The sequence below is a fragment of the Vipera ursinii genome, assembly GCF_947247035.1.
Source record: "Vipera ursinii genome assembly, chromosome: 4".
Classification (NCBI taxonomy): domain Eukaryota; kingdom Metazoa; phylum Chordata; class Lepidosauria; order Squamata; family Viperidae; genus Vipera; species Vipera ursinii.
In genome coordinates this window covers 21,526,159-21,537,969 of record NC_139514.1, presented here as the reverse complement: position 1 = coordinate 21,537,969, position 11,811 = coordinate 21,526,159, and the positions used below count along the sequence as shown (strand labels likewise).

The window sequence follows — 11,811 nt, the reverse complement described above, 5'->3', positions numbered from 1 at the left end:
AAGTCGCAACTCATAGTTAAGAATCCATTCCCTAATCTAAACAAGGAGATTTGCTAGTTTCCCCTCAAATGGTGGTCTTCACATATTTTACACCATCAGTTACCATCATACCCTATCACTGGATATACTAAATATGGCAGGAGAGCGCTGTAGCCCAAATATCAGACTGGGGAAGGCTAGGGCAATTCATCAGCCCCCATAGCTCATCTGCAATGTTAGAATAACCAAACACAATTAAAGTAATGTATATGATATGCTTTGATTATTGCAATGCACTTGGTTGATGCTAAAATAACTCCCATATGCAATTAAATTATCCAAAATCCATCTTAAGATAATACTCTTTATTTCAGCAATTGGAAGATTCAAAAAATAGTTCCAGGCTTCAGTTCCAGTTCAAGGACAATTCCAACACTGTTTATTATTCTACTGTTTTGCTATTATGCTATTCTAAAAGGTAGTTGGCTAGTTAATGGCTAATTGTGTCCTGTGATTATAGTATTAATTAAGCAAGATGATTAAAATCTGGATGGAGGATAGAAATAAGAACATGTTACAGTTAATATCTGGGACATTATTGTAGCAGATTACATTTTAATCCATGCAAACTGGGCCATATCAGTCTGACATGATTTTAGGTTGTCCTGAGAATTCTCACAAAAATTGTTGGAAAGTGGAATCAAATAATCCCTAGTTTTTGAAAAATAAAATTTAACCTGAAACAAGAAAGCTTGCAATTATTATGTAAATTTTCATTCTACCTAATGCAGATATAGCCTCAGCATTAATTTTGTGCATATATATATATATATATATATATATATATATATATATATATATATATACACATACATATATATATACACATATACATACTCCAACCTCAATTAAGACATGACCCTCCCAAATGAATGAGGCAGGTAATATACATGTCTTTAAAAAGGGGACCCCGCCCCACAAAACCACTCCCTAGAGTCTAGAATTACTTAACAATACCCCTAATGGAAATGGATGTCCTGTTAGCTTTGTATTTGTATCAACGTTCTGGCATATGACAAGCCCAGTTGAATTGAGGAGTCCAGCCTTCCTTCCATAACTGAGACCACTGCTCAAGCGGAGTTTGTTCAGAAGACCCTGTTGATGTTGAACTTTTTTTGACTCTGAAGAATGCATGCATGATTGATTATTTAAATACACAAACATGAGCACATACAGAAACATCTTGAGTTTAGATGACTGGTTAAAATAATATGCAAATATGGGCACATACAAAAACATGAGTATTAGATAACTGGTTAAATTAATATATTAAACTTGCATTTAAATAAAAAATAGTTCCCAAAGAAAACATATCCTTGATATCCCATTTTAAGAGTTCAAGTATTTTCTTTCTCTGTGGGTCCCTGCTGCCCTCTGAGCTTGGTTATTTTTTTGCATACTTTTCATTAGCAAACTAGATATCATCAGTGTTCTGAAATGTCTACAAGGAAACACCCAAGCTCAGAGAGCACTTAGGACCCCAAATTCAACTGTATCTGCATTCTCTTCTCACAACCCTGTTGTGTGTATGTTGAATCAGGATGGGTGGGGAGAAAGCAGTTGGGGCCAAGTGACAATATGAAGTTTCTGTGGCTGAAGGAAGATTAAAACCTAACTTCCCAACTTTTGTCCAACCATAACTTAACCTACATACCATAATTACATTGTTATGTCACAACTAGCTTCTGCTTAAAAGTGCCCCACCCCAAATCCCTGTGAATTTTACTACCTACCATATTCATAATTAACTGCACAATCCAGCAAGGGAGCATTCTTTTATATCTATGCCCTAATAGGATATTGCTCTTTTTGATTTCAACCCTTGTATTTATTGACTAGTTGTTTTTCACTTTATCTTCTTAAAAACTAAAAGAAGCCCTCCCACCATCACTTCTTTGACTATATGCATTTTACCGTACAGATCGTTAATATTACAGCAACCACCGTGGCATCCTCATAGTCATGAGATCAAAATTTGGGCATTTGGCAACTAACATGCATTTATGACATGAATTTACAATAGTTGCAGCATCCTGGGTTTATATGATCACATTTGTGGCCTTCCCAGTGATTTCCAACAAAGTCAATTCATTTAATGACCACATGGTTCACTTAATGTCAGGTGTGAAAGACCAGATCCACAAGTGAAGATTCAATTAAGCTGATTTACTACTAAAATCCTACGCAGAGGGATGTTCTCAACCACACAGATTTTCTCAACCACGGTGGGCACTTGCTTAGAGTTAGATAAGGGTCAACAGCACCAATTGGGGAGGGGAAGTGGGGGTTAGACTTTGTCTGCTTCTGGCTACCTAGGAATTCTTGCTCATTTCCCCCTTTTCATTCCACCCAAGGTTATGCCATATCTTTTTCTACACTTAACAACTTCAGTGATTCACTTAACTGGGGCAAAAAAAGATTGTAAAATTGGGTTCCTTGCTTAGTAATGGAAATTCTGGTCCCAATTGTGATCATAAAGTGAAGATTACCTGCACTTTATATATGTGATTTAGTCTGTTTCCAGGGGGGTAGTTCAATAAGCTCTTAACTGCTTTTTTGCTAAAAAAAACATATCAGGGGATGGCAACAGATCTTATACATACTAAAAGTTAGACCAATTGGGTGAAATGGTACTAACTGCCAACTAAATGACTGCAGCTTATAGACATTTAAAACCGAGACATGAGTTGATGGAGACACCATGTGCTTATACCATGAAAATCCTTTCATGTTTTTTTTATGGCTGTACTCTTTTCAATTCCTGCTCTTAGCACACAAAATTATAATTACATTTTCAGTTGCCTTCTGCACCATGGTATTCTACATGCTGTTGAATTATCAAGCATTTCTCAACCCTGAACTTTAAGCCATTTATTGCAATTCAGAAAACATTCCAAAATTATGACTTCTCACATTGAAAAGTCTGCTGAGTAAAAGTGTGTTGTTGAGTTTTCTTGAGTTATTTGGGTCACAAAAGTTTAGGAGGAAAAAAATAATGGGGACACTGACAGATCAAAGCAATAAATGGAGCTTTGTATGTGGATAGATGATGGTTTTATGCACTGTGATGATGGTACAATAATTTTAAGGGACTTTGAGGGAAGCAGCTTGGGGAAACGTTTCTGAAAGTTTCACAGATGGAATAATCATAGATATATATCACAATTAGTTTGTTTTAAAACTAGTATTCTTAAACTTTACACAAAGGCAAGTATAAAGGAATTCCTGAACTTAGGATAACTATACAAATATTAAGAATGTGTTTGGCAAAATGCTCTAAACATCTCTTGCTATGTGAGTGAATACAAAGAGGCTAAATAAAATGCATTTCAATTTAAAATACATATTTTCCATCTCATCAATAATATCTATATGCATCCAGATAACCAAGCACTTTGTGTTAAATGAGAGCCTGTTTTTAAGTCACTTTCAAGTTCTCTACATTTAATAAATTGAGGTTTTTTAAACAGTATATTCTATTCAATTATAATTTGTGTCTCAACTAATACATACACATCTGCTATCTATTAAAGTCAGAGAGGAAAATATATCTAGAGTCTTACATGGGCTCCTACTGCTGAGTCAAGTAAACAGGTAATTTGTTTTGCCTGCAACAACCCATCCTGGGCCCAAAGGTGGAGCTAAAGCTGGATCTAAAACCTTAAAGTCCAAGATATCCAAAGAGAATCAAGGACCAGAGTAGAAGTCAGATAATCCAGATCTGGCATTAGCGCCCAGCCTGAAACATCCAAATTATTCAACAAGTATCCCAGACTGACTGACTGACTGGGCAAGTACCGGTGATGAGTACCAGAATGATACACTCATCATATTTATATATTATCGGAAATAATATCTTCCATTATAAACACATATCCCCAAGCAACATGGTGCTGCTGATTGCCCTTTAAGCTGTGCTAATACAGGTAGTCCTTGATTTACAACAGTTCATTTAGTGACTGTTGGGAAGTTATAACGATACTGAAAACAGTGGTTTATTATAATTTTTCATACTTATTACCATGACATACTTATTACCACTTGACAGTGGTCAAGTGATCAAAATTCAAGTACTTGAATATTTATGATGGCTGCAGTGTCCTAGGGCAGGAGTAAACAACCTTGGCTCTTTTATGACTCATGGACGTCAACTCCCAGAATTCCTGAGTCAGCATAGTTGAAGTCCATGAGTCATAAAAGAGCCGAGGTTGCCTACCCCTGTCCTAGGGTCATATGATCCCCTTTTGCAACCTTTTGACAAGCAAAGTCAAATGGGAAGCCAGATTCACTTAACAACCATGTTACTAACTGAACAATTTCAGTGATTCACTTAAGAACAGTGGCCAGAAAGGTCATAAAGTGGGGGCAAAACTCACTTAACAACTGTCTCAGCAGCGACCATTTTGGACTCAATGGTGGTCGTAAGTCGAGGACTCCCTATAACACAGGCATCGCTAAAGGGAATATGCACAATCGTGAAATCCAAAAGGAAAAGGGTAACTTTAGAGGAGAAGAGCCACGCAACCGTGGAAATACGACGAGGCTCCCCGCTCCGTACCTGCCGCGCTGTCTGGCACGTCTTTGTCCGGCCGGCCGTGCTCCGCTCCGCCCTGTTGCCGGTCGTTGTCGCACATGCCTTGATCCAGGCGGACCTCCGGCCGAGAGCAGCAATAGCGAAGCGCGCAGGTGCCGCAGCAAATGGTGGCGTCGCCGTCGTCAAAATGCTCCGGACACTGGAAACCTTCCCGCCAGGACGCCCCATCCTGCCAACCGTGGCAATACTCGCCGCTGGCCAGCGCCCCCCGCGCCGTCAGTCCAAGCAGCAGGAGCAGCAGCAGCAGAAGCCGCCCTCCCGGCGCCGCCAGCAGCTGCGAAGGCCGGCCCCGCCACATGGCACCACGAGGCGGGCGGGCGGGCCGGCGGGCGGGGAGCCGCGGCGGCGGCGGCTCTCGCCCCCGATTCTGAGGCTCCGTCAACTACGCAGGCTGCCCGCCCTTTTTCCGGCTGCCTGGATTGACAAGAGGCAGCGATTAGAGAAGTTTTGCGTGCCCGCGAGAGAGAGAGGGAGAGAGAGAAAAGAGACGAAGCTTTCGGGAGACGCAGATGACGGGCTCCGCTGGGAAGTTCGGGCGTAGCGTGTGAAGGGGGTGGGTGCTACTAACAGACGAGAGCCCAACTAAGTGCCAACTCGCTGTCACCTCGCTACAACAACTGGCCAGGAACGGGGGCGGGGGGTGCAGAATGGGGAAGAAAACGCCCGCGGTCTGCCGAAGGGATTGGGCTGAGGTCAACAGCCCCGCAGCCCACCCGCTCCTGGCCGCCACCAACGGGAGGAGGGAGAAGCCCCGTGGACTCCAAAGCTGGCTCTTCGGTTCCTCTCCTGGGCCAAGTCACTTGGCGAAGCCGGGTCTTCTAGCCCCGCTTCGGTGGCCCCGCAAACTCTTGGCTGTCGAGGAGCTTCAGCATCTCGCGTGGGAGTCGCTTGGTCGTAAGTCCGAGGGAGAGCGCGGATGCTGGAAAGGCGGGCACGACTAGGGAAGCCGAGGGCGCAATTATCCCAGCCGAGAGGAAGGGCAACGCCGTCGCTTTGGCCGGGAGGCAGAGCCCGAGGCAACCAGCCCCTCCGACGAACGAAAAGGCAGGAAAGGCGACCTTGGGGCGGCCGCCCCCAGACAAGCGGCACTGAGCGAAGCACTCCGGGAACCATAACACACCCGGAGATCCCTCGGTGCGCCTGGCTGGCGGAGACCGGGGAAGGGGCTCGGGAGCCGACCTGGCGGCTGGCGAGGGACGCCGCCGTCGCCGCCGCCGCCCCCTTCTCAAGCGCCTGCCTTTCAGCTCGCACCCGCTGCAGGAGCCCCTTCAGCAGCTTCTCATCTTCCCAGTTCTCGCCCCTCTTAAGTCCGGAGAGGGAAGGTCCCCCGTATCCGAAAGTGAGGATCCCGGTCGAACTCCTTTATGCCCATGGAGCTTGATGGTAACGTCAAGCTGGAATAGCGGAGACGGGTCGGAAAGAGCCGCTCTGGAGCGCAATCTCCCGCTCCCGCGCTCTATTCCCTGCCGGGCCAGCCCGGCAACGGGTCCCAATCGACCGCTCTTTCCTCTGGTTCGGAGAGGCCAGCAAGGAGCCCAGACGCAGCTAGCTAGCTCTCTCTCTCTCTCTCTTTCGCCGCTACTTTACCTTCCGATCCTCCCAGCTGACAAGCGCAAAACTCCTAGCCGAGGTTCTGGACGCTGCAGCCGGGAGCTACCGGTGGGTGCGCGCGGACTCTCTGGCGCTCCCTCGCGTTCTCGGTTGTTATTATAGACGGCCGACGCTCTACGGGCGCGCATGCGCCCTAAGAACCGGCGCTCGCTCTCCGGTTCGCTGAGAAAGAGCTTGCTGGATGCTCTTTTCACCTCCGCCGAGCGATTGGCTCGCTGCCCCACACCCCCCCCACTCCGCCCCACAGCCCCCCCAAAGACCTGAGAGGAGGGAGGCGGGGAAGAGCAGCCGGTGCTGGGTTGCAAAAGCAGCGACGGTCGCTCGAGAGACGGAAGTTATAATAATAATAATAAGAAGAAGAAGTTGGAAGGGACCTTGGAGGTCATCTAGTCCAACCCCCTGCTAAGGCAGGAAACCCTATACTATTTCAGACAAATGGCTGTCCAGTCTCTTCTTAAAAACTTCCAGTGTTGGAGCATTCACCATTTCTGGAGGCAGGTTGTTCCACTGGTTAGTTGTTCTGTCAGGAAGTTTCTCCTTAGTTCTAGGTTGCTTCTCTCCTTGACTAGTTTCCATCCATTGCTTCTTGTCCTGCTTTCAGGTGCTTTGGAGAATAGCTTGGCTCCCTCTTCTTTGTGGTAGCCCCTGAGATATTGGAACACTGCTATCATGTCACCCCTCACCCTTCTCTTCATTAAACTACACATACCCAATTCTAGCAACTGTTGATTAAGTCTCCGAGGTTTTCAGGTCAAACGACGTGCTCTCTCGTGTTGCGTTGCATGGGGAAAGGAAGGCTCAATGGCCTTTTGCTCCGGCCGCGCTCTCTTCCGACACCTTGGTAGACGGGGAGGGGAGGCTGCAAGCTGCTACTACGGTGCCTTCTCGTTTCCCGATCGATTTTCCGTTGGTTTCACTGGGGCAGGGGTAGGCAACCTCGGCTCTTTTATGACTCATGGACTTCAACTCCCAGAATTCCTGAGTCAGCATAGTTGACTCAGGAATTCTGGGAGTTGAAGTCCATGAGTCATAAAAGAGCCGAGGTTGTTCTGGGAGTTGAAGTCCATGAGTCATAAAAGAGCCGAGGTTGTTCTGGGAGTTGAAGTCCATGAGTCATAAAAGAGCTGAGGTTGTTCTGGGAGTTGAAGTCCATGAGTCATAAAAGAGCTGAGGTTGTTCTGGGAGTTGAAGTCCATGAGTCATAAAAGAGCCGAGGTTGTTCTGGGAGTTGAAGTCCATGAGTCATAAAAGAGCCGAGGTTGCCTACCCCCCTGCACTGGGGAGAAGACTCAGTCCATGATGAGGAAAAAGCGGGCGCTCATTCATTCTTTCGGCTGCTATCAAGGGTGGCTTTCTCAAGCTGGTGCTGCCCAGAGTTTGGCAACTGATGCTGGCCAGGGGTGAGCAACTATGGCCCCTTTGCAACCTGTGGACTTCCAACTCTTCATGTTGGCTCAGGAATATTGGGAATTGAAGTCCACAGGTAGTAAAGGAACCTTAATTGCCGGTCCCTGTTACCTCTGCCAGTCAAGCCAATAATGGGAGGTTGTAATCTCTCAAATCTAGAGAGCACCTTGAATAAGGCTGGTTTACAAACAGCTGCACAATCTTCATCTTCCTTCTTGGGCTTGTCTCACCTAAGCATGGATTTCACACAGCACTACAGTGAAGCTTCGGTCCAGTAGTAGGGAGTCAACCCAGCAAACCACAACCCTGCTGTCCAATGTCATCCAGAGGAACAGGTGAAAGAAGAGGCCAAGGAGGCTTCTTGTGAAAGGAACCTGAGTCCAGAGTGCCTGCTTGAAAGAATAAGCCAAAGGAACCAATGGAGGTGCTGTGATCACACCAAACTGGGTGAAATATTGGGAAGAATTGGGCTCATCAGATTCAGTTTGGGGCTGTGCACATGATGGCTTCTTCTCCACTGGCTTCTCTATTCAGAAATAGGGAGAATGTGAGGCAGTTCAACGCATGTCATGGACCTGATCTATCCACCTTATGTTGCTTTCTGTCCTACCTACCTGCCCCCAAAAGACAGAAGAAGCTGCCAGAAATGACAAATTCCTGGTTGGGGCACCCCTCACATTTTTCTAATCTCACAGCAAAGCATGAAAAGGGAGATACTGCAGCTAATGTTTACTACTTGATTGCTTCTCAGCAGTAACAGCTGCTAAGTAGCTTCAAAATAAACAAGTGTGTGTTAAGCAAGATTACTCTGTGCATAGTGTTTTATGTAGTTTAACTCTGTATATACATCCATGTCCCAAAAATGTGCAAACCTATTAAATGAGAAAGATAATGAGTGCTTTTTTTGTTTTTTTTTACAATCAATACAATTATCTGTGGTTTCTGGAACAGCCCTGCCAAAAATTGCTTTAATGAAAAAGCACAGGAAATATATTGCAAATTGATAGTAGTTGCTCTGAGGTCCTTGGTACTCTCTGAGCTTGCTTGATTTTTTGGTTCAGGCAGCACCAAAGCACCCACAGTTCAATCCTGAGCTACGACTATTCTCTTCTATTAGAATTTGCTTTATTTAGAATTTGTTTTATAAATAAAACAGATAACAAAAAAAACAAATAACCAAAATAACAAAAGGAATTCTTGTCAAACAAGATTCTCTGCTCCAAGGTTGGGACACAAAGTAGTGTAGAGTTGGTAGAATGGTTGCAGTATTAGGAATTACTAAAATGATTTTTGTATTTAAGAAAGTAAATCCAGCTCACTTCCAGGGCTCAGAATAAGTTCCTATGTTCAGCTCTGAGAGGCAACAAATTCTTCAGGTGTCAGCATGTATCTGACACCTAAATCCAGTGATTCATAAAACAGAAAAGAGATCCTGTCCATCCCTGCTTTGCCCTCCATTGATTCAGGGGACGGAGGGGGGAGGGGCTAGTAATATCTCAAAATGTTTCATATTCAACAGGTCGAGGACTCTGTCCCCCTCCCCTTTCTTCTCTTTCAAAAGCTTCACACATAATCTGCCAGGCCGATGATGCCCTTTTCCCCCTGGGTTAACTGCTTATTCAGGGCAATGTCCACAGCCATTATGAATCATTAAGATTCTTTTGTCAAACTCCTTTTGCCACTTTAGCTACAACCAAAATGGCCTATTCATTAGTCATCAGGTATCCTGATTTTTTCAGCATCAGCTTGCATGCTTAAAACCTTTGCTGAAAGCGAAAACCACTTAAGAAATTCTTTTACATAGACCTTGCTTTTTAAAATTATTTTGTTACTTTAATCACATTCCATTTGTCCTCCAGAGAACTGGAAGAGGCGATCCTTCCCTTCTATAGCGCTCCCTTACTTTTATCTCTCACCACCAGGCCATGAGGCAAGGTTGATTATGTGCCACCAAGTCTCTTTCAAGATTTCTCTTCCATGACAATCTATCCCTAAAGCTGTTCTTTCAACTCTCCTAAAGGTGCGCTCATCCCCATTGTAACTGAGCATAGTACAGGATAGACTGAGAAATGTAACTGATCCATAATACTCAATGAATTCAATGACTCCAGTCCATTGTGGGATGAATGTGGACAATAAAAAACATTATCTAATACACATTTGTTACTGCTGCTAAATTTACAAGCAAGGTTGGGTGAAAAGATCACACCTGCCTATTAAAATTTGACTTTTGATTGGGGGATTGTTGCTTGGACTCAATCCTGCCACCAGCTAAATAATTCTAGTTATGCGGTATCTAGGCCCACCTTGATGACACCATGTCATCAATAACTTAGCTGATCTCAAAATCCTAAGTAGAATGAAAGTTGGTTATTATTTGAATGGGAACTCATCAGGAAATTAAATGGCAGTTAGCTACATTGTGTGTGTGTGTGGGGGGGGATCTTCCTGGCAGAAACAATGGCCAACTCATTGGTCAAGAAAACTACATAGATATGTCCATGAACTCATCGGGCATTTGAAGAGTACTTAACTACTATATCTATGGTGAGTTTGAAATTATGTACTGTGGAGTGCATGCAGTGTTTTCTTTGCAATATTTGGTAGGTGTCTATTGTGCTATACTATAAGTCCTCATTAATAAGGTATTTTTCTGGAGTATGTTTATGGTTTGGTACTCTTATTTTATGGAAACAGATGTGTTCAGATGGAATAAGACACTGAAATAGAGGACACTGTTTGGAGCATAATGAAAAGCAATGAAAATTTGCTAGGTAAAGGCTACAATATCTTGAAGCACAGAGGCATTTTAATATATCTCTCCCCAACCCAATGCTCTCCAAAGATGATGCCCATTCATCCTTTCCAGGGATTAGTGATAGCTGCCACTAAATAATAAGCCGCTTTAATCAACTGCCAGGTATGATCTTCCATTCCTCTATTCGGTGTTCATATCTTGCTTTTAAATAGTTGAGTGAAGGGGCACAGATGAGCTGCATAAAAATAAGATGTAAACTTCCCACTTACAGAAAATGAGTAGGTAAATCTGAAGTGATTGTGTTATCCCACACTCTGTCTTACTCATCCAAACTTGTGAAAAGTCTTTCACACATAAACACATACACACACACAAACTATTCATGCACATCCACATAAGGCAGAAGCCAGTTTTCTCACATAGCAAATTATGCACACATAATACTAAACTTGCTTTTAACCACATAGTTAGCACACTTCTATTCCTTATATTACACAGGTTCATGCACTCACACATTCCTCCGCATACTTCCAATTACAGAATTCAACAGTAAGCTTTTTCCTCAGCCTAATTGCAGCTGATCAGAGGAAACATTTGGAGAAAGGAAGATTAAACATTCCTTGGGCAACTCTGATGCCACATTGCATCACCCAATCCTTTTTCTCATACTGCAATTTACATTTGAAAAAAGGCTGCCCTTAGCCTTACTTTTCAGGTCTAATTGCTACAGAGCTGGGAAGAGAATAGGAAGAAAAGGAATGGAGGTTTGGACTTGACTCCCAGAATTCTCCAGCTAGCCATGCTGAAGTCCGTACATCTTACAGTTTAAAGTTGAGAAACACTGCATTGGGGGCAGCACAGGTTACTTTTGGCCACTAGGTTAAAGTCTCTCCGTTCCCCAACCTAATGTCCTTCAAAAGTGGTGAACTTTGAATTTCCAGCATTTTCTGCACATCTAGAAGGGGTGCCAGAGAACCATCCATAGTTAAAAGGATGTAAAATCACAGCCATCGCAATGCCTTTATGTTTGTGCCGTGGTTTGTGTACAAGTCAGAAAAGGGTGTAAAATTGAAGCAAATGAAAATTGTTCAAATGTCATACATTTGCACTTCAGGAATTGACACAATGACTTTTCAACACTTAAAATACATTCCAAGTGCAAGCTGATAGAAAGATGGATGGCACCGATTTTGTGGGTTAGGATGGGGCAAGGATCTAAACCAATGCTTCACAAACTTGGGTAAATTACTTAACATTGGGTGAAAGTCATGTTTCTTTAAAATAAACCTATTACCGAATGACAACAGGAATATTTAAGAAATTTAAGAAAGCGTAAGAACTTTCTGATAAGCAGTTAAAAAAGACTTTTTGATAGTGGTTATGAAGGAAAAAGTTTGAGAAT

At 43.7% G+C, this 11,811-nt stretch overlaps 1 protein-coding gene across 1 annotated transcript in view; it reads right to left on the bottom strand.

Annotated features, from left to right (window-relative positions):
* Positions 1–5,260, bottom strand: part of SHISA2 (shisa family member 2) — a 10,731-nt gene extending 5,471 nt beyond the window's left edge. Inside the window, exon 1 of the mRNA XM_083361593.1 lies at positions 4,598–5,260. Within this exon, the coding sequence (XP_083217719.1) occupies positions 4,598–4,931 (334 nt within the window). The 5' untranslated portion in view covers positions 4,932–5,260. The remainder of the gene's footprint in view (positions 1–4,597) is intronic.
* Between the last annotated feature and the right edge of the window lie 6,551 nt (positions 5,261–11,811).